The sequence below is a fragment of the Thermobia domestica genome, chromosome 7 (assembly GCF_964235325.1).
Source record: "Thermobia domestica chromosome 7, izTheDome1.hap1.1, whole genome shotgun sequence".
NCBI lineage: Eukaryota > Metazoa > Arthropoda > Insecta > Zygentoma > Lepismatidae > Thermobia > Thermobia domestica.
The window spans coordinates 159,959,142-159,983,625 of NC_137460.1; the positions used below are offsets into that span (position 1 = coordinate 159,959,142).

The 24,484-nt window shown below is 34.6% G+C and overlaps 1 protein-coding gene across 3 annotated transcripts in view; it reads right to left on the bottom strand.

Annotated features, from left to right (window-relative positions):
* Positions 1–16,484, bottom strand: part of LOC145690535 (uncharacterized) — a 232,087-nt gene extending 215,603 nt beyond the window's left edge. For 2 of the 3 annotated variants that reach the window (XM_081765503.1, XM_081765501.1), the window contains exons 1-2: positions 16,138–16,484; positions 4,302–4,442 (exon numbers count right to left, since the gene is read on the bottom strand). In XM_081765503.1, coding sequence (XP_081621629.1) covers positions 4,302–4,381 — 80 coding nt within the window. In that variant the 5' untranslated portion in view covers positions 4,382–4,442; positions 16,138–16,484. The remainder of the gene's footprint in view (positions 1–4,301; positions 4,443–16,137) is intronic. The other variant, XM_081765504.1, reaches the window with a different exon arrangement.
* Positions 16,485–24,484: the final 8,000 nt, after the last annotated feature.

Consider the following 24,484-nt stretch of genomic DNA (forward strand, 5'->3'; position numbering starts at 1 on the left):
AGACTGTCAGGTAGAACTTAAGAAATGCCCAGAATCACCAATAATATGAGACATTTTGAATTTCGCGGCAACACTAATCCATTTTATAGAATGTTTTTACTCTCGAAAGAGATCTCGTTGCTATCCTTGACGGCATTAAACGAAGATAAGAAAAAGAAGAAGAAAGAAGACAAGTAGAATCGAGTTCGAACGATCACGGAAATCTACGAGTATATCTTTTTCAATACTTTTTTATATTCTTTTATTCAATACTTCTTCATAGTTTTTTTATTAAAATATTTACTAACATCTCATTTTATTGTCCTAACAAACCAATATAAGTTGCTAGTAAAATAGTTTAGGTTGATCTATCCCCTGGTGTGTAACCACAGTATTTCGTCACGGACCCCCCCTATTGAAAAATCGTGGCTACGTGCCTGGATGAAACTATTAATTCCTTGTGATAGAACAAAGTGCGAATTTGATTCTTTGAATTTTTATATACGGGCTTGTCAATACATTCGCGAGCGGTACGATTTCAATGAAACAATTTACATAAGAGAATCTGATTTCGCTTGGAAGTCCCGACTGTTCTTTTGAAGATTTTGTTAGTTCTGTTAAGGTGTGTAACACGAGGTGCTACCCAAAATATCCGAGAATGTCATTGTAAAAATCAGAAAACTACACTTATGTCCTAACGTCCTTCGGTACCTTCAAAGTAGTCCCCTCCTGCATATATGCAATGATCTCAGCGTTGTTCCCACTTTTGGAAGCACTCCTGGAAATCCACAGGGTGAATGGTGTTCGGGATCCGTTGCGATTCCACTTGGATGTCTTTAATTGAATCAAAATGTCCACCTTTCAACCCGAGTTTCATCTTCGGGAACAGCTAAAAGTCGTATGGAGCTAGGTCATGGGAATAGGATGGTGAGGGACCGTTGCCATGTTATTTTTGGCCAGGAATTCCCTTGCAACGAGCGAGGTGTGCTCGGGCGCGTTGTATGATGCAGCAACCAGTCTTTCGTTCGCCACAACGCTGGCCATTTACGCAGAACATCTTCCCTCAGTGTCTTCAAAATCTCGCAGTAAAACTTCCCGTTGGCATTCTGACTAGGTAGAAAAAACTCCTTATGCACAATTCCTCGAATGTCGAAAAAAATTATCAGCATCGCTTGAACTTACCGAGCTTTTCTCGGCCTTGGGAGGATTTCGTCTTCCATTGTGATGATTGCGGCTTCTTTTACGAGTCATAACCATTGACCCAGAATTCATCACCTGTAATAATTTGAATAAGAATTCATCACCTGTGATGATTTAAATAAGAAGTTTGGACACTCTAGAACTCTTTGTTGCAGCTCAGTGCACGTGTGAATCCTGAGGTTTTTGGTCGATGCTGAGAAGGCGAGGGACAAACTTCGCTGCAATTCGTCTCATATTCAGGTCATCGGATTAAATTCGTTGTCATGTGCCGTACGACAGTCGAAGTCTGTTACAATAATCGTGAATTGTCTACCTTCTATCTTCGCGAATCACATCACGTACTTTTATTATCATTTCCGGGGTTGTGCATATTGACGGTCGGGGTTGTACATTTGTCACCTTCCACAGATTCGCGGACTTCTTTAAAACGTTTGAGCCAATTAAATGTTATTGTTTGACTCAGTGCACTTTCACCAAATGCCTTTTTCAGCCTGCGGTGTTTTTCGGATGCAATTTTCTTCAACTTGACACAGAACTTGATACAAATTCGTTGCTCCTTAACGTCAGCCATTTGGCAAATCGCAGAAACACTAAAACACGTCGTGACACGCCCAAATACAACTCACAACTGAATACGTCAAAGATGACACAACTTTGTGGTGCAGAAGCTAATACATGTACCTCGAGACATCTAGCGGTAGAATGCCGTACTGCTACTGGTTTGCCCTGTACAAATATTTTCGGATATTTTGAGTAGCACCTCGTATTAAATCCATTGGCAAGGATGAACTTTACGGAAAATTCAAGATGTTTCAAGAAGTAGTAACCTCATATATGTTCAAGAACTGTACAACTGTTGAAGAAAGACATTTAAAACTTTTCGAACGTGCGAAAACACCAAGCGAAAAAGGTTTTGAGAACTTGAAGAAAGTCGGTTCATTATTCTTTCCATACAAATAGTAATGCTTACTGCGAACGGGTATTTTCATTAATGAATGCTGCTTGGACAAAAGACCGCAACTAACCAGTGATGCCAATTTACCTTATTTTTGGCTAAATCTAGCCTATTTGCAGAGGCATTTAGCCATACAAATCTACGAAATGCTTATAGCCTTAAATATAGTTTATTTTATGGAACTCTTTTGCCATTATTGGCTTTTTATTACCCTTTCCTTAAATTAATTCTAAAAATACTTTTTCTTTCAAAATAAAGCCTATTTTTCTTAAAAAAAATAGCCTATTTGTCATTATATTATCGTATTAATTGATTTTTTTAGACAGAGAGTGTTTTATTACGCAACAGACACTTGTTTTTCGTTCTTCTCTCTACCCACTCACAGATTTACAAATACTTAACAATACTTATCAACTCAGAAAGCAAACGGCCCCGTTTGCTACTTTTTATTTTATTTTTTTAAATTTTTGCATTTCATTGCAAGAATGAAAGTTTTCGAATACAAATTTAGTACTGTTGGGTTCTAAAAGCCACAGAGATTGTTTTTTTTTATTAAAGGAAACAAATAGAATATCTAATTAGCTTGAAAACTCTCAATGCAATCATGATGATTAATGTTAATGTACCGAGAAACAAGACGTGTTTGTAAGGATTATGACCTGCCGAAAGAAGTACTACTGAAAATTGGGACAATGGTTGTCTACACAAACATAGCCAATTCACAATCCAAGGATGGTGCATCCAGTTCCAGCGCCTCGGCTAACTGCGATGTCATTGATGATGACTTATTTCAATTCAATGGATGTTGACTTTCACAAATCAGATGAGTTGTTGATGGATTTTATTGTAATTTAAAGTAATATATGTTGCTTATTAGTCTTCAGCGAATAAAACTCAACATTTCAAATTTTTACTATAAGTGACTTATAATCCTACATACAAAAAAGGGTCTAAAATCTACAATGTGAGTTACAGGTTAGCAGTTCAAAATGTAGCCATTTTTCGCTTAAAAAACCTTATTTCTGAAGGCCATTTAGCCTATTTTTTTTCAGAGGTTGTTGGCAACACTGCAACCGACTTAATATCTCCACATTTAAGTCCGAACTTCAAGTTTGTTTCAATTTTGAAGGAAAAAATGAGAATGGAACGTGCAGTGACATATTTAAAGAAAACTTGCAGAACAAGCATCTATTGAAACCTGCTCAAGGAGCAGAGAAATTTGGCGTTATTCAAAAAGCGCGGCAATTTTGGATCGTGTTTCAAATTTTTGTTTCTCGGTTGCCGACATTGTTTTGTATTGTTGCTTTACCCACAAGTATTCCGATTGTCGCCTTAATCTGAATTTCTCGCATTTTTTCAATCTGTGTCTAGCAATGCAGCAGTTTACTGTAGCGTAACGTGTGCTAATTGTAAAAACTTTTTATCAGAACGGAGAAAGTTATGCAGTAACTATCAGGCGACTTCCCTCGGTTCTAGGACGAAATGAGCACCGAATGAATCAGCAGTTCGCAGACTTATGAAAAAGTTCATTGAAACGGGTTCAACAGTGCATATTAAAAGTCCTGGGCATCGTCGTAGTGGTCGTTCTAAGCAAAACATTACAGTGGTTCGTGATAGTCTTGCTGTTAGTCAGGCAGTCATAGCGAATTTCACGAACAGAGTTATTGTATGCCAGCGCACTAGAGGAGGTCATATGCCCGATGTCATTCACTATACCTGAAATCGGAATGTGTAATGAACATGTTTATGAATTTTGTTAGTGTGTTTTGAAAAAAATAAAGTTCATAATTTGATGTAACAAAATCGGCGTGCTTTTTGAATGACCTTTTATCAATGAGGTAAGAATTTTAATATGTAAATGTAGCTTTCCCAGCTTGCTTGAGCCAAAAATGCCTAGACGCAATTAATGAATTGAATTGTCATACTGTATATGGAAAAAAGCTTTACAAATTCATAAAGTCTGGCTTTCTAAGTCAATGTATCCGGCTTTTTAAACATTGCCTTCTGGCCACCCTAAACATGTCTTTAATGGGCATCCTGCTGTATGTACAGTAAAGTACAGCTTTCTGTAATCCTATTTAAATGAGTTTTTATGATAATCAAAATGCCACGTTTAGATTTTAGTATTATTAAATACCACAGCATAATTTATTGATATTTAACTTACTTCTTGCAGCAGCTGCTCTCCGGAAGGTAGAAATTCTTCAATAAATGAATATTCGTCTGTTGTAAATATTCTCCTATCATTTCAAGAATTATAGTACATCCTCTTCTTGTTTTTATGAAGATTTGTTTGCGATAGTTGACCCTAGTTTTCAAGAAAATAAAATTATTAAAACCAGAGATAAATGTGATGACTTTGCAATCTATGAGCAATGGCCAATTTTATAACATTTAAAGACAAGGTATCTTGAAATTATTGCGGAAAAACTATCGATGTAAATTTTAATATTTTTTATCTGTTACAGTGGGGTTATAATAAGAACGCTATATTATCGTTGTTGTACTGATGTGCAGAGAACGGTTTTTTATGAAATTTCATATTCTTTATTTCTTTAGCAGGCAGGCATAGTTAGACATAGACACCATTGCACCTGAGAACAATTTTCATATTTCATAATATTTTTAAAAAAAAGCTTCATATTTTTACCAAATTCTTAATATTCTGTTTATATTTTAATGTTTTATATCGAATTTGTCTTACTTATAAAACCTTTTGTGCAACGGTCACAATTTGTTAACTTTTTATTCTACGGATTTCACTATACATTTTGGACCAAATACTCCGTAAGCATGTTCATTTACGCCACAAATCTTGTTTAATCTTCGGCGATTGTTGAGTATGGCTAGTTCTTAAGCCGTTGGGGCGTTTCGGAGGAAGGGGCTAGTGAGTGATATTCCTCTGTCTATCAATTGCTGTGAGCCATTGTTGAAATTTGTGATTGTTGTGAGCAGTGCGCGCAGAATTGTATGCTAGAAATAAATAATACGAAGATGCTGAATGCTGAAATTCGAGATTCATATTCTGAATTTATTTTACAGGTCGGATGTATGTATACGAGGGGAACCAAAAAGAAAACGGACTTTTGTTCTAATATATATATATATATATATATATATATATATATATATATATATATATATATTACAAAATACGTTCAGTCTCCGAAGTAATCTCCATTAGATGCAATACAATTCTCCAGTCTTCTTTCTCGCTGTTTGAAGAATCTGTGGAACTCTTCAACTTTGATATCGTCCAGTGCCCTCTGCTAAGCTCTTTTTACACCCTCCACATCATCAAAACGCCTCCCTTTTAGATTTTTCAGTTTCGAGAATATAAAAGAAAAGTATCACGGAGAGTAGGGACAATGGCATACTCTTGAGAGCCCAAATATCCAGATATTGTGTGAGGAACAACAACAAACTTAGCGGCAACGAATCTCACTTCAAAATCCTCATTGAAAATCCGCTGGCACGAGCTCCAATTCACTCCTGTCTTGAAATTTCGTCGATCATCAAACAACGATTCTTGTTGATTTTATGGCGGATTTTTTCAATGTTTTTCTCGTTTAGAGATGCTGAAGAACGCACAGAACGAGCATGATCTTCACCATTGATCTCATCATGTTTAAACCTCTCAAGGCACTCGAAAACTTGTGTGTGCTCATAGCACTCTTCTTGAAAGCGTGTTAAAGCATTTGGTAAACCTTCCGCTACAAGCAAGAAGCAAATTTTAGAAGCATCATTTTTGTTCCTTTAAATCTCTCATAACAATATCGCAGACGGCAAACGAGCACAGTTGAGAAAACACTACAATCAAACATCAACCTCCTACGCAGACACCGCTTGGGCAACTGATTTGAGAAGGTCTCTACTAGACCTACCTAGCGGAAGAACTCTCCACTATGCCTAGGAACGGCTGCGCGCTTTCTGTCCTGTTTCTTTGGTCCCTCCTCGTATTTTTACCTCCCTTTTTTAATATAAAAATTATTCTGCTGTTTGTAACTTGCTGGGGCAATAATAATTTTAGCACTTTTGTGAACATTCTAAAATGTTGGATGTCTTCTTTGGAAATTTATTTATTTTTGCAACTACAGATACAACTCAGGAGGTAATTTTATATAATATTTTGAACAGAAATTATACAAAATATTTATTCGACTTACTTAGAGGAAAAAAAGACTGCTTGCTACGTTAAGGTTAGTTTGTATTTCTGAGCTACGTTGGCTACTGTGGCTTAAGCCAATCCCAGTTAGAATCCGCCACCCTAGCTATTTCACGGGTTTGGGTACTGCTTACTGCCTTGTTACCGGAAAAGACGATATTGACATTTGAATTCGGATGTTTTAATACTTTCTACGTTGTATTTCTATCCTTTTGAAACTTTTATGATGAATTAAAATAAGTTCATCGGCCAAAAAAAAAAAAAAAAAAAAAAAAAAAAAAAACCCTGCGCATATGCAAGGTTGTTTCCCGATACCTCATAGATGTTGCAGTCACACCTGAAGAACATTGTGGACTCCCTTCTTGGCCGAATCGAAGCAATTGTCAAGGCCAGAGGCGGTGATACTCGGTTTTACCGTGATCTCTCCAAGAGATAACTAAGTTTTGTTCGAGCGCTCAGTTAACAGCCACTGTCCCGTTGATACCTAACATACTAACTAAGCCTTCTTTAATTGAACCATTTGTCTGCTGAAAGTAATGTAAATCAAATTAAATATAGATTATTTTTCCGAGTAATAGCAGCTATAGCAATTTGTATTTTCATTCAATTTTATGCAAGTATCCGTACTGTAGTCAGTTTAAGGAATTAATTTAATTGTTTTCTTTTAAATCTCAGGATGCATTCTATGCATAAATAATTTGACTATCTTGTCCATTCAGGCATTCTATGGAACATGAAAAAGGCAAAAAAGAACCTCGAAGTTTTCTATTCAAAGTTGATTCATTTAGCATGTTTGGCGTAAGCAGTTCATCGAGTAGCCGAATAAATAAGTGGAATACTCCAATGTTGACCAGATCATCAGCCAAACCAAGAAGGTATTTCTAAAAATAACATCATTCATCAATCGGTACAGGGAGATAGACTGAAATTTACTTCTAGCACCAGATGCCGAATACTTCAATAAAGTTAAAGCAGTAAGTAGTCCTGTGTCAAATATTTTTTAACAATCTATAAAACGCAAGGTTTTGACACTTTCTGATTATTAATTTCGTAGTAATTATTACCTAATATTGTGTTCGACTAGAATTTTTCAGCTTTTGTGTTTTTTCATACTTCTAAATAATTTATTATTTTTTTTTAAGATTCTATATCTAAAAGTTTCTGCTTAAGATTTAGTGTCTTCGAATATTTAAATAGATGTTATTCTTAAGCTATCTAAAATCTTTATTTTCATTACTAGTCTCTTTAAACTGTCTTCGTGTCAGTTAAATTCTTTTCCGAATTTATATATTTATTTTCGGATGTTAAACTGAATATTACATTAAGATTTGCATTTTACATTGCAGGTAATTGACAGCTTTGAACTGCATTCTACCAACCGTGTCTTACAGGCACAAAACCTTTTAATTACGACCATGCCCATTTTAAAAATGTTACATTAACTCTAAAGGAATTGGAGGGAAGTCCTCTACGGCTACACACTTCTTTGAAGTAGATGTGTGGAAGAATTGAAACGTTACCTCGATCCAGTTCCTAGAAATGTGGGAAGAAAGGTGTTTTGCTAAAATAATAAATGTTTTCAAAACAACAGGTCAGATTCGATCTTATTCCAAGTAAGGAGAAAATAAGTACATATCTATTCCAGCAGATATTAATCTAGATAATATAGCATGATACACATATGAACCTATCACTTCATATAACATGGGAAGAAGCTTCTTTTCATGCAAAACAATCTTGACAGACAGAAGATTTAAACTGCTTCCGGGCAACATGGAGGAACTTGCCATTATATACTGCAATAAATAGAAGTTCGGCATATGATGTGCTATAGGTACTGAGGAAGTAATTTTGTGATCTAAGTAGTTCATTCCATTTATATTTGAAACATAAAAAAATAATTTGAAATAAATTTCCAAATTTCTTCATATTTTGGGATTTCCAATTTCATATTTCTCTTAAAATTTACTTGATAAAAAATCCGTTCTCTGCAAGTAATTGGAATTCACATTCTACAACTGTCGATAATATTTTGGATATGAATCTAGAAATTTCTCCGTAATAGGACAATAGACTGTACAAAGATACAAGTTTCTGAAACAGAAGCTTTGGAAGACTACTAACTTTGTAATCACGTGACTGATATCTCTCTCCCTAAATTATGGGCGTGACTTGAAGGCATCCATATGTACAGAGAGAGAAAGACAAATAAATAAATAAATAAATAAATAAATGAGGTAGGCTAGAAGAATAGGCATATGTACGCATAACGTAGTTGGGGAGTTGAATAACTCAATTAAATGTAATTGTAACTAAGTGGAAGTCAATAGCTTTTTTGTGTCGTCTTAGGTTATAGTTTGTAATAAAGCTGTGTACGTGTACATAATGTGGTCATGCTTTCTACGAAATTTGCTTTTATATATATATATATATATATATATATATATATATATATATATATATATATATAGAGAGAGAGAGAGAGAGAGAGAGAGAGAGAGAGAGAGAGAGAGAGTACGGTAACTACGTGGACAAACTTGGACGGATAATAATACATCTAAAAAGAAGCAAAAAAGTCCTAGTGAACATGGGGGAAATTCCGTCCCGTTTTGGAGTGACAGTGTCGAAAGTGTGGGAACATGAATTTCAGAAGCCAATAGTTTAAAAGCAATACATCGTAGAGAGTGCGGTTAAAAACGTCACGTAAAAGTCATACCTACTCTATTGACAAATGCGTGCGCACGGGATTCCCCAAATGAACAGAGGGGTTCCCGGACATACTGTAAAGGAAAGAAGTGTCACACGTTAATCCCGTGCGCACACGTAGCTGCGTTTTCAAACATGCATTTTTCAATAGAGTAGGTATGACTTTCTAAGTGACGTTTTTGAGCGCACTCTCTACGATGTATTGTTTTTAAGCTGTTGGCCTATGAAGTTCATGTACCCACGCTTTCGACACTGTGTCACTCCTAAACGGGACAGAATTTCCCCCATGTTCACTAGGACTTTTTGCTTCTTTTTAGATGTACTATCCTGGGTACAAAAATGCTTTCTTTGGGAGTTATAGGCTGCCGAAAACATGAAAAAAAAAAGAACTTTAAAGGTTCATAGCTACAAAACTATGGGATCTACTGTAGTTGGATCACGACTTCACTTAGGAACTAGTATGCACCCTATCCAAAAACACATGTTACAGAATCCTGGGGTATTTCCACAACAATTTTTGTAGATGTAGTTTAGCTATGGTCATATAATTTGAAGTACTCACCAACTACATATTAATTTACCTGTGTAGGTGATTATCCCAGAAGTGAAGACATAAAAAGTAGGTTCTTGTATATTGGTATGTCTATCTCATATATATATATATATATAAAAGGTGAACGGTAACTACATGGACAAGCTTGCACGGATGATAGTACATCTAAAAAGAAGCAAAAGGTCCTAGTGAACATGGGGGCTCATATATATAAGCCTACCTTTGTGCCCTACACAAAGATTAGACTGTGAACTAGAAACTGGCCACTCCACCCTGCTTTAGGTTAAAATGAGCTAGGACCTGCTATCAGGCACAACATTTTGGCAAGGCTAAAACACGTTAAAGTGTATAGAAAACTCCTCAGCCTTTCAGCACGTTCTGCTAATATGAAAATGTTAACAGAGGCATTCGAACTTGACTAACGTACCCACTTATTTATTTGTTATCGTTATCGTCGATTGAAGTCCTATTCGAGTTTATCACATAAAACAGTTGAAGATCGAAAACAGACACAAGTTCCTAACATCATTTCGAATACATGATCCTTGAGCTGGAAAATCATGAAGAACAGAGGAAAGCAGATTTAAAGAAGTTCTGGACACAACTAAGAAGAAATGGATACAACGAAGAGGATGGGGTCACAAGAAACACAGCAAGAGAGAGGAAGAGGAAGAAGACAAGAACAAAAAATGGTTCGAAATAGAAAGCCTAGGCAAAGAAACAGAGAAGATAAAGAGAATGCTTCGGAAAGCAGGAATTAGGACGTACAGGAAAGTATGAAGCAGAATAATTGAACTAATCAGAGGAACCAAGAGAAAAGCAATAGCGGACAAAGACCAAAGGGGAGTAATATATAGACTAGGATGCGCGGAGTGTAACAAAATTTACATAGGAGAAACAAAGAAGAAGATGCAAGAAAAGATAAAATAGCACCAGGTTGATGTAAGATTGAAAAGAAACAAGAATGCAATATATAAACATCAGAAAGAGACAAACTACAGAATAGGGTAGGAAGGAGCAGAGGTCAGAACTTTGGTGAGAAAATGGAAAGAAGCCAGGGAGATTATGAAGACAGGAGACAAAGTGATGAATTGGAATACAGGATTCTCGATAAATAAAGAGTGGGAGTAGATTCTGCTTAAAGAAGAAGAAATGAAAAGGAAGAATAAAGAAAGAGAAAAATTAATAAGGAAAATAAGGATAATTAGAGGACAGAATGTATCCAGCGAAAAAAGTAAACTTTTAATTGGACATGTGAGCAACTAAAAATGAAAGCGAAAGCCACACAAATGTTACTTTTTAATAAACTGGCGGAGCCTAATTAAAAATTGATCTCCGGGGAGTATATAAGTGATGACGAACTCCCAATTAGCGAGAAGGAGTGAAAGTCTGATGTGATTGTGTTGAAACTATTACGTGATAGTATTTTTTTTTCATATCATCACATAGCCTTGCTCAGTGTGTTATCGTGTATGAGTACAAAATGGAAACAGGGCCTGATAGAATAGTTATGTGAAAAATCATATACACTGCATATACTAATAAGATATATTGAAAGATCTTCCTTACTTATCCGGCTTAATTCCATCTGATGTTTTCATGTTTTGCATACTCCAAGCATTCTTCGATTCACATAAGTCATTATTATCGGTTCCATTTTCTGTAAAGTTTGAATGACTCTCTGATCTAGATGTTTGTGTCATGTGAAGTGATCTTGAAAATAAATTACCACTTTTACGTAGTGAAGCTGATTTTCCCATCATACATGCTGCTCGGGGAATGAGTGCGTATAACAGCTCCAATAATACCAACATACTACACCCAGTAAAGAAACGTATTGTTGTAGCATACATCACTTAAAAGAAAAAAAATCTTGTTAATGTTGCTGTAACCCAAAACAAGTCAACTATAATTTTCTTAGTATCATATTGTCACGGTATGCGTGTCACGGTACGCCAAAATTCTGGAAGATTTTAAGATCTAAATTTATTCAATCTCATTAATTGGTTTCAGAAGGAAATAGTAAAATGTTTGTTTATAATTTAAATTGTTGTAATTAGGTTCCAGACATATTATATCATCATATTACGCATTGCTGATGCTTGTTGTTTTCTTGAAGGAATAGACACGAGTCTGCAGTGTCATAAGAATATAAAAACAAATACGAAACAAATAAATGTAAAACGTTGTAGAAATTTATGTCAACATGTACACATTATCAAAATTAGGTAAAAGTGTGAATTTCGCAGACATAAGCTGTCTGGAGAATTTGGTTAATGAGAGAAAACGCAGAAATTGTGAATCAGCACAATTTCGGCTCAGAGATGTAAGAGTTTCAGAATTTGTAATCAAAGAACAACAAATTCGTCATCATGAACACGAAGATAAAAAGCTAATGTTTGACTGAATTAGGATCAGTCTTGGGGATCAGTCTTGGAGAGGCAGTTTTGGATCAGTCTCAGGGAGTCTTGGATCAGTCTCCATGAGCAGTCTTGGACTAGTCTTCGAGGATTATTCTCGATAGAGCCACTATTGGGAATCAGCTGTTAACAACATTGCCAGTGGACATCCATCCACTGTGAGGAAGTTAGAAGACGAACTTCGTAGCCAGAAGTTCGAATCCAGTTCATCGAGGTATGTTATAATACATCTCTGATATTCTAACATTGACCAATTCACCAACAGTTATATGAAATGTGATTTAATAGTTTTACCTAATAATTTACATCACAACATCCTATTAAACTCTACTTTAAAAGATCACTTAATAAATGAATACTCTAAAGGTAAACAATCTAAGTTTTAATCAATTCAATCTCCTTTCGCATTATACTTAGTGATTAAGTCATTATACGCTCCCGCAAGGGAGATGCTGGGAGTTGTATTAGTTGCATATGTTGTCATGGTGCAGATGCTTAGGAGTTCGATTCCCGGTAATAGTAATTACCTGTCGCAAGCCAAGAGTAATTTGAAAGAGTAATAACATGCGTTAGGTTTGATTATTTTCAAAAGTCAAGGCTAAAATTGTCATATATATGCGATAGGTTAACGAGTAATAGTAATAGTTAGATTAAGCCCACACCACCCACCCATACTGATAGTTTGTAAGAATTAGAACAAATTACAATCATGTTGTCTTTACTTAATAACCATAAAGAACATTATCCAGTCATGCAGGATAACGGCGAACCGGCAACAATGTTTTCGGATAGTCGGTACTATAGATTAGATATGGGAGTACTACGAAGTTTTAATGAATACGGTCCGACGTATTCTTCAGAAAAAGAAGAAGTAATTAGAGAAAAAAGACTAGTATGGAAAAAACAGAAATGGTACATGGTTACGCTTCAACAAAAAGACTATGACGTAAATAAGCTGGTGGAATTAGGATACCGTAGGCATTTTATGTCAGTAGTATCAGGAGTGGTGGAGGTGTCGTTAAGTCTAAAGAACGCCACGTTCTTTGCTTTAAAATTAGATGGCTTATCGTATAAGATATGCGCAATTTTTAGAGAATGTGTGGACCAAACAAGGGTCAACACTTGGTTAGAACGATTTAGGAACACATTCGAATGTTCTGACGCAATTCAGATTGCGGACATAGTCGGGACTTTTGGATCGTTGGAAAAAAAAGTCAAAGATAATCATATCAAGAGAAAACATACTATTAGACATAGCAGCATTCGCAAATTTTTTCCTAGAGAGAAATAAGAGGCGATACGGTAAATGTTAGATTTAGAACAAATGTAGATGTACGAGTTATTTAAAGAACTCATTAGAATGTATATAGCATTATTATTAGTTAGATTTGTAAGATTTATGTTATGGGATAAGGATATATATATATCTATATATATAAAAGAGAACGTACAAAATTTTGTCCGCTCATCACGCTAATACGGCTGAACCAATTTCTTTCATTTTTGGGGGGTTATTAGGATTTGGACCCTAGATGGTTTTTATCATATCACTTTAATTTTTAATTACCAGTGTCTTGAGATAATTGACCATTCAAGTGTCCATAACGTACAAATCCTTTGTTATTAGTTCATCATAGGTAAAAATAAACGTATTTATATGCAACCCGCATGACCGTGTCACTCGGCGGGTTAACATAAATGACAGGCGATATACAGCGGAAAATAGCTTGAATCTTCTGTTTAAAATTTTTTAATTGATTTGCTTATTTTTACAGACACTTTTACAATATGCCAGCACCGGGATGACCGCAGCGAAGCGGGGCGGGTTAACATAAATGACAGGCGATATAATGTTAAGATTTACTGCAATCTTCTATGGTTTTTATCATATCACTTGAAAGCGAAAAAGTAAAAATTATCTAAGTAACAAAGTTTATTGCGTTCCGGGGTGACCGCAGCGAAGCGGGGTGAACGCTGCTAGTATATATATATATATATATATATATATATATATATATATATATATATATATATATATATATATATATATATATAAGTAGTTAAGTAAGATTATAGTCATAGGAATTATAATTAGTTTTAAGAATAGGTTAGTCACTAAGAATTATTATAATAGATATTTAGGTTACAGGGTTAAGGATTTGCATATATTATATTTTTAGTAAGATTTAAATAGGTGTAATTATTAATTAATAGGAATTAAAAAATGAATTTAAAAAGAAGTAAATACTAGAATTTAATTGAATAAATAAAGATGTCTTTACGACATAATAAACGATACATTATTAAAGAAATAAGAATTTAAAGTTTTAAGTATAATTAAATAACGAGATAATAAAGGAGAAAATAATTATGGCGAAGAAGCTATCTGGAAAAAAAGAGGATAATAATAAATAACAAGAAATAGAAAGGCAAGATAGAATGAAAAAAATGATTGATGAAATTTTAAATGTGTAGTGATCACGTTTTTAAACTGTAGTAAATATATTCACCAGAATTAGGAAATTTCTTGATAGGAAACTCTAGGTAGGTTAGAAATCACATTTTCGTGATGTTGAATTGGGAGTGCACCAAACCTCTCACGAAAATTTTTATTTAAAATGAACACATAAGTCTTCGGCGACATTAAGGCTGTACAGAGAGGAAATAGATACCCACTTGTCGTTTCGCAAAGCAGTGAATTTTTTTTGTGTGAATTTTACCTATTTAGCTGAGTATCTAGAAAAATCAAAATTTTGAATTTTTTTTTTAGATTTTAGGCATAGTAATAATTTAAATGTTAAGGAGATAAATATTTAAGAAAAATTAGGAATAGAGAAAATAAGGCTTGCTATCTAGCGTTTCAAGTTAGAATAGTTAAGTTCGAGGATAAGGGAAGGTAGAAAATAGAGTAATCACAAGCATTTAAGTCAGGAATGAGAAAATGAGAAAGAGGAGAGATGGAAAGATCTGGAAAGAGAATGAGAGTAGGAAAATAGATAAAGATAATAGAGAAATAGATAGCAAATTTGATAGGAAAATAGATTAATAGATATTTCATTATGGATTTGACAGTCAAGATTTTGATTAATCTTGAAGAATTTTTATAACAGGAAGTGACAATTATTAATTATTAATTATTATTATTATTATTATATTATTAAACTTATGATTATATTTTATTAATGTTAATAAGGAAAAAAGAAGCTAGCTAAATAAATAAGTAAATGAGTAAGCAAAGAATATATATATATACTAGTTGAAATATAGAGAGCTCTAGCTATAGCTATAAGAAATAAAGTAAGCTTACTATAAGATATATTTTAGGGGAAATAGGACTTTGCTATATGCAGTCTGCTGATAAACCCTTAATAGATACAGAACATTAAGAGACGAGTTAAAGAATCATGTTTATTAAACTGATCGGAGATATCGTTTCAAAGCTTAGGCCATTTGGCAAAATGAATTAATTAAGTATTATTTAGCATTATTAACATTACATTATTATTAAGATTATTATTATATTATATTATTAATTATTATTATATTATTGATTAAACCCGAAAGTGACAACAACTTGGATAGTTTTTATGTTGCAAGGCCAGCGACTAAAGACGTTTAAGTTAAGAACTAAGAATAGACGATTATGGAGTACAATAGATGTACTATTGATTATCGATACAACATCTAGATATATCAATTTTTATTAAAGTTATACCCGATTTTGACAAATTAAATAAGATAAATACATAATAAAATATTTTTGAGTATGGAGAAGAATGGAGATTTAAATTAAATAATTTTTTTAAATAAATAAATAAATAATAGTAACGAAAGTTAAATAAATAAATGAAGTAACTGTATACAAAATGGTATTTATAGATGTCTTGCGAGTATGGCCGCAAGTAATCATCCAAAGCCTATTCCCAGATTCATGGAAATATGAATCTGCATCAGTAAAATCCCGAATCTGTAAATATGTTTTGTGTACAGTGAATTGTAATAAAGTGAGTGATTTAATAATAAGAAAATAGGTTACGGGAAACTTAAATAATAACAGGAATAAAAATATTTTAAATAAGACATTTGTAGTATTATAAATAGAGTTTAAATTTAATGAATAATATCAACTAATAGAAAGAATAAAAAGTAGGGTACTTACCATTAAAAAGTAGAGATGATGTATATAAGAGTAAAGGATGTGAAAAAAAAATATAACACTGTCGCACACGTAAAGTAATCACACATCACATATTTGAAAAATACACACTTAATTTAAAAAAAATAATATATTCAAAATCACATTTAGTTCACATTTTGGACTGTGAATTGGTTAATTCCGATATCGAGGTGGTATTATCTCATGCAGTAAAACTGTAAGAGTGAATGAACAAAGAGTGGACGTGGATCATTATGTGTTGGAAGGACGTTTTACACGTAGAACGGATACATAATCTGGTCAAGGTTAAACGGAAGTCAGAGAAGGAGAAGAAGAAAGATGAAGTTTTGCTAAGATCATCACTTTAACATAAAAGCGTTGACGCAGGGTTGACATTGAGTTGCCAACTATGTTGATCAATTTGGGTCAAGTTTGCTGAAACAATAATGCTGTTTTGTTAGTGTAGTAGTGTTTTGGTGAATTTAAGATAACAAATCATAGTGAAAGTGCATGAAAATATACTATTGTGTGTGTGTATATATAAATTAAATACAAAGATATCAGTTTCAATTTCCCTAAGAAAGGACTTAGGTTGGAAACATTTGTTAGTGTGTTGACGACAGACAAGTTTCAAGTAGTGTTGAGTTTCTACAACAGATGGCAGATAAATGCAGTATACTGTTATCAAACAGATGTGGATTTATAAGTAGAAGAGAATTAATTGAACTTTTTGAAAAAAAAGAAGAAAAGAAAATTCGTGAGAATTAATAATCATTAATTTTTGTTTGTTTTTCTCAACAGTATAATTTTGGCTTTCAATTTAAAAGAATTATTTTGTAATTTGCACATGAATTAATAATTTTGAAATTTTATATACAGGGAGTTCTCCGAAAGCCGATCTTTTTCAAAGATCTAGTCGTCATCGGAGATGCCTCAGTTTAAAGTGGGGGCGTGTCACGGTATGCGTGTCACGGTACGCCAAAATTCTGGAAGATTTTAAGATCTAAATTTATTCAATCTCATTAATTGGTTTCAGAAGGAAATAGTAAAATGTTTGTTTATAATTTAAATTGTTGTAATTAGGTTCCAGACATATTATATCATCATATTACGCATTGCTGATGCTTGTTGTTTTCTTGAAGGAATAGACACGAGTCTGCAGTGTCATAAGAATATAAAAACAAATACGAAACAAATAAATGTAAAACGTTGTAGAAATTTATGTCAACATGTACACATTATCAAAATTAGGTAAAAGTGTGAATTTCGCAGACATAAGCTGTCTGGAGAATTTGGTTAATGAGAGAAAACGCGGAAATTGTGAATCAGCACAATTTCGGCTCAGAGATGTAAGAGTTTCAGAATTTGTAATCAAAGAACAACAAATTCGTCATCATGAACACGAAGATAAAAAGCTAATGTTTGACTGAATTAGGATCAGTCTTGGGGATCAGTCTTGGAGAGGCAGTTTTGGATCAGTCTCAGGGAGTCTTGGATCAGTCTCCATGAGCAGTCTTGGACTAGTCTTCGAGGATTATTCTCGATAGAGCCACTATTGGGAATCAGCTGTTAACAACATTGCCAGTGGACATCCATCCACTGTGAGGAAGTTAGAAGACGAACTTCGTAGCCAGAAGTTCGAATCCAGTTCATCGAGGTATGTTATAATACATCTCTGATATTCTAACATTGACCAATTCACCAACAGTTATATGAAATGTGATTTAATAGTTTTACCTAATAATTTACATCACAACATCCTATTAAACTCTACTTTAAAAGATCACTTAATAAATGAATACTCTAAAGGTAAACAATCTAAGTTTTAATCAATTCAATCTCCTTTCGCATTATACTTAGTGATTAAGTCATTATACACTCCCGCAAGGAGGTTGAAAATATTGTACACGCAAGAAGAAGTAAAAGAAATACATTCATCTACATGTAATGGTTACAAGCTACAGTAGCAATGAACGCTTTTGAGTAGATTACGGACAATTACGTTTTCAATCTCTGTGCCATAGAACACTGTACTGAAATCATTGTATTCCCCTGAGTTATTCATAATAGGACATGCTAACTTATGACTTTATATAATCTGCTATTGAAATTATTTTGTTTGGGGTTTAAGAGTGCTCTACAGTTCCGTTCTTATTTATTTTACATTTTGAACACAAAAATATTTTGAAAATCAAAGAATAATACTAAAATATCTGTGCGTAGTGCAATTACAAATAACGTGAACACCACTGTCTAGAAGTTGAACAACAATACATGCAATATGCTACTAAACGGTTCATATTTTCTTAATAATAATAATAATAATAATAATAATAATAATAATAATAATAATAATAATAATAATAATAATAATAATAATAATAATAATAATAATAGAATTTTCCAGACTAAAAAGTATCAGCTGTAGCATAAAAAGTATCAGGTAGCAACAAATGACACCTCTTCCGATTTTTCGAAAGCTAATCATGAGAATTCACCTTTAAGCATGTCATTATGTTCATCTCGATGTGATCTATCGATTTTTGAAGAATATCATTGTTAACCAAAAATTAATGTTTAAGAATTTATCAATTTTAAACTATATCTGTCTATATTTGAGGATCAGTTTAATTTTAAGAGATGGCGTGATTATCGCGAAGCAAACATACATTTTTAGATTTATGTAAAAAAAAAAAAGACTTGTTATTACCATTTTTCTCGAAATCTGTGGATCCGTATAGTAAAACTGCACCAAAAGAACAAAGGTTGAATAATATAAACTTGAATTGATAATAAGTTGTGAATTATTTAAATATAATTATAAAGAAAAAGAGATCTCAATGGTTTTTCTAATCATCTTGTTACAAAGTCGTACTTGTATTTTTTTCACAGTTCAGAATAATCTCAAGTTTCACAATTAATTGTATTTATGTAAATATTGGTTTACATGTAAGAAATGTAAAAAACTCTAAAAAAAAGCACACAAAACGAGCACACCCGTTCACAAACAGCCATGTTCTACCTTTCGGAGCACTCTCTTATTTTCAGTGTTAACGCACATATTACTATCACTGATCACAATTTTGTAGAGTGCATATAATTTGAAGTTGTCACCAACTATCTCTATAAGAATTGTTGCGCAAGTACCGCAGGATTCTGAAACGTGGATATTTGGATAGGGCACACACTAGTTCCTAAGTGAATTCTTGACCCGACTACGGTAGGTTCCATAGTTTTTAAGCTATGGACCTTTAAAGTTTATTTTTTCATGTTTTCGGCAGCGTATAATTACGAAAGGAAGCATTTCTGCACCCAGGTTGGTCTATATTTTGTGTCTTATCTTGGTGTCAGGAATCACCTTTCAAACATTGTCGACGTTTTTCTGAAACACCCTGTATAAGAGTTTGATAGAGGCCAAATTGTGATGCTCAGACGGCCAGGAATGAGTATCCCGGAAACAGCGAGACTTGTCGGTTGATCGCGAGCTGTTGTGGATAGTGTCTCCTAAAGGAGGGAAGAGGATGGTAGAACTATCACCAAAACGTAAGACATTTGGCAACCACACCTCACTAAAGATGTCGGAGCTCATACAGTATTGAGGGTTGATACAGCCACCAGCAAAACGATCTCCCCCCTAAGAACTCTAATTCCATTATTTGGGGTCAAGATAATCTGCAGTTGTGAGAACGCCTGGAGAGATGCAACCCAATTTACACGTAACTTTTCTCAGCACTGGCAGCAGTTCGTACCACTGAGTGAAGTATTAATGCAAGGAAAATTGTGAGTAGATGACGCACGAAACAGTTCTCATTCTGAGATAGATCTCTATGGTTCAGAGCGTGTTGTCGAATAACCATAACAAATTAATCTCAAAAATTGCTGTGTATATAATGTATTATTTCATTGTATACTGTATGTTCAAAGAAATAAAACACAGACCACGCATGAATCTGAAAATGCTTGAAAATAGGTGAAAATATCAAATCTAGAACAACTGCTGGAAATACGTTTGTAAATAATTGTTTCCATAGAAAGAACTTCTCCAGTTAACCTCATTCCAACATCTTTTTTCTTTCTGGAGAGGAGATCTTGCTTGTCACACTGAGTATGCTTTGAAATTGAAACATTTGAAAAAAGTTTGAACCTGGCGGGCCTTTGAATCCAGGTCCGTCGGATAGAAGTTAAATGCAAAAACCACTTACCTACCGCGTCACTTTAGCTATCACTCAAACTATTACCTAGTTAAAGTTGTTGCATGTAAGACTATAGACAAGATAATAATTCTCGTATAAGGAGACCTTGCTTATGTGAGTGTCACGATGACATTCGAGATTTCCTTGTTTAACTCAAAAACAAGTTATATAGACGTTCCTCATTCACGTAAATATCACGAAACGTTCTTCAAGTTGAGGCTACCTCATTGGTTTAACGATGGTCCCGATTTACGTTACTATTCTTCCTCGCTCTAACTTCTAATTTCCAAAGAAGAAAAGACGGCAGGTATTTTTGCATTCTTTGAATTATATCAGTAGTAATCGCGGGACTTGAGGCCATTTTTACCGCCCCCTAGAGCGTGGCGCCCATTTTTTGGGGTTACATGTTATGACGTCATAGGGTCACGTGATGTTAGGCCATGCCTTTTTTGGGTTACGTGATGTTAGGCCCTGGAGCATGGAGCCCGCCGCCGCCGCCAAAAATTTGCGCCCCGGGCGCCCGGCGCCCATTTAGGGTTACATGTTATGACGTCATAGGGTCACGTGATGTTAGGCCATGCCTTTTTTTTGGGTTACGTGATGTTAGGCCACGCCTTTATGGGTTACGTGGTGTTAGGCCACGTCTTTATGGGGTAGTTTTACCGAGGGGGGTTGATTTTGTTTTCTTTTACGGCATAAAATTTTTGGAGATCGTTACTTTTTAATGGAATATAGGTGTATGTATAGTTTACTTTGCGGTATATATTTTCAATTTAGCGCCCCTAGGCCACACCCCCGTTCGCCTTTATGGGGTAGGTTGTTGATTTTGTTCCCTTTACGGTATAAAATTTGGAGATTGTTACCTTATGATGGAGTACAGGTGTATGTATAGCTTATTTTGTGTTACTTGATTTTAACTTTTGCGCCCCTGGAGTGTGACGTTACTGAAATTTTGCGCCCCTGCCCCTTTAGTTTACATAGTTTACGATCCGCCTTTATGGGGCAGTTTCACGTATGAGTTTATTTGTTTCTTTTTAATGGTTATAAATTTGAAGAATGTTATTTCCTTTTTTACCTTATAGGATCTATATATAGCTTACCTTATTTTTGTTCCCTTTGATACACCCATGCGCACACCTTAGCATTACGTCATGGGGTCACGTGGTGTTAGGCTTTATGGGTAGACCTACCGAAGGGGTGCAGGGGTACATAGGACCACCCCCCTTAAATTTTGGAAATTGCCAAATCTAAAAATTTGGTATGGTAGCCTAGGACCATAGTATGTACCTCTACTAGTATTGGGTGTCTATGTCGTTCCCTTTCATGGGTAAAAAATTACCAAAAATTCAGATTTCGGGGTTTTTGACCTAATTTATCCTCTTGGATGAGGTGTTATTATCCCCCCCTTTGATGAGGTGTTATTACCCTATATGGATATATGTGCATATACAGGGTCAATTACCTTTCATAAGACATGGGTATATTTGTGCATCCCTTTAAAAATTTGGGAGGAGTACATTGGCCCACCCCTTAAATTTTGGAAATCGTCCAATTTAAACATTTGGTATAATAGTATAAAACCCTAATATAGATCACTATAAATTTGGGTGGTCTACCTCGTTCCCTTTTAGGGGTATAAAATTGCCAAAATATAAACGTAAGCAATACGTTGTATCACGTGTTTGGTTTTTTGACCTAATTTATTCCAATGGATGAGGTCCTATTATCTTATATGGTTATATGGTCATGTATAGGGGTCCATCCCCTATTATAAGACATAAATACATTTGTGCACCACTTGAAATTTTTTTTTTGGGAATGATACCTTGGCCCACCCCTTAAGTTTTAGAAATTGCCAAATTTAAACATTTGGTATCATAGTACTGGACCCTAATATATATTACTATAAATTTGGGTGGTCCACCTCGTTCCCTTTTAGGAGCCATTTTGTTCCGCTTTAGGGGTGAACATGGATACAGTGGTCCACCTCGTTCCCTTTTAGGGGGCATTTTTGTTCCGCTTTAGGGGTGAACATGGATACCTTGGAATCGTCCCGAGTTTGATTCTTGGAAATGTTGAATTTAACGTCCCCGCGAAAACGGTAAGAAATGATAGGACGAAACATGAACTTACTTGACTGAGGATTGAAGCAGGGACCTCATAAAGTAGAGACAAGCGCTAAGCGACCGTACACGTGTGTTGATTACTATGCAATGGTCCCGAGTTTGATTCTTGGTGCTAGTGTTAGAAAAATTTAACGTCCCACTTGAAACGATGATGAGAAATGAGAAAACATCATAAACTTACTTGCTTGCGGATTGAAGCAGAGACCTCACACATCAGAAAAAAAAAACGCTGAGCCACCATGCCAACTTCAGTGCGAGCAATTTCACGTATGAAAAGAACATGGACAGATTATGTTACATTACTACACATTTCTGCTCGTTGTTAAGCATAGAAGTTTGTTATTGTGAAATTGCAGAATCTGCTTATACTACATCAGCATTTTTTTCTCAGCTGACGGACTTTTAAAGCTCAACTTTACATTTATGTCAAAGACAGTTTCGTAACATATCGATGAGTGTTACATTTTTTCAATCAAGTTTAAGAAAACTGAATCACATTTTAGATGTATAATTTGAATGTCGTAAGAAACTAACGAGTCAACGGTATGATGTCATGATCAAAATTGCGATACTAGATGTCGTAACGATTGATGTGTAAGGAGAAAAACGTGAATAATGTCACAACCAATCAGACTGTTTCTTACATCACGTTTCGGCTCATGATACATGATGAAAGCTGTGTTTTCATTGGGTCTCCGTGATGTCATTGATTCATTTCCTCGTTTCTGATTGGCTGATAGTGTTGTCACTTTATAGTTGAACACGTTTTAGATCTAAATAAAATTCTTAATTTCATTTTCAAGTCCTACTTTCACGAAGATCGTGAATGAACGAAGGTGTACCTCTAGTGACAGCGTGACTTTACTCCGTTCCTTGAATTTGAGGTAAGTATCAACCGCGTTTTCTTAATATCAATGGAGTACTTTTGCATGAGGTTAACATTGTTATCACTGTTTTTATTTTAGCATGAAATATTTAGCAAATGGAAGAATAACCCTCACTTACTTGACCGGGAATCCCACACATTAGAAGTAAGCACAAGAAAATTATTGATTTTGGTTTAGCGTCCTTTCAGTAGTGAGGCTAGGAGTACAGCTTAATGTTGAATTTGAGCGCATACTGGGTGTTGAACCCGGGCCACATCCACACATTAGAAGTAAGCACGAGAAATTTGTTGATTTTGGTTTTAGCGTCCCTTCAGTAGTGAGGCTAGGAATACAGCTTAATGTTGAATCTGATCGCATACTGGGTGTTGAACCCGGGCCAGAGGTGCGTAACGCTAACCACTTAGCTCAGTTTCTGAAAGTTACCATTAACGTAAACAAAGAAACTACGCACGAATTTGTTCCCCGAAAGTGAGACGTGGACCTACAGTTTAATGTGGGATCTGATCTCCCGCCGAGAATCGAATTCGAGTCTTTCTTGTCTTAGCTCGAAAAAAGCAAGCACATGAGATTTTGTTTTTCGTTTCATGTTCGTCATACGTTTAAAGTTCAGTGTCAGAGGAAAAATGCTTACTACAATGATTCTCTCAGCACAGTTAGAAAAACAATTTCATTCATTCTTTTTATCACTACAGAAACTTAGGTCATTTACATGTTGGTCCCGGGTTTGATTTCCAGTATGACGACAATAAAACGTTTCAGTAGTAGAACTATTTGAGATATGATAATTCTTTTAGGATTGATCGTGTAGTCATTTTGATAACGTAGTGATCTCTGAATTCAATTTTAATTCGTGCTTTTTTTCTCTTCTCGTTTTAGATATTTGTTTTCTTTGCCTTTTCCTTTTTGTTTTACCTTACCTTTTTCCTATTTGAATATGGCTACTTCTGGCTTTACTGTCTTGCGAGAAATCAATAGACATTATCGGCGTTTTAATCTTGAAGGACGAATGTTGGAAATACAAATTAATGCTCCGGCCAGTGACACCGATATTGTTGAATTTGAAAATTTTGAATTTTTTTCGTTTGAAAATTTTTTGTTTAAAATTTTTTCGTTTCAAAACTAAAAAACTTTTTGTTTGAAATTT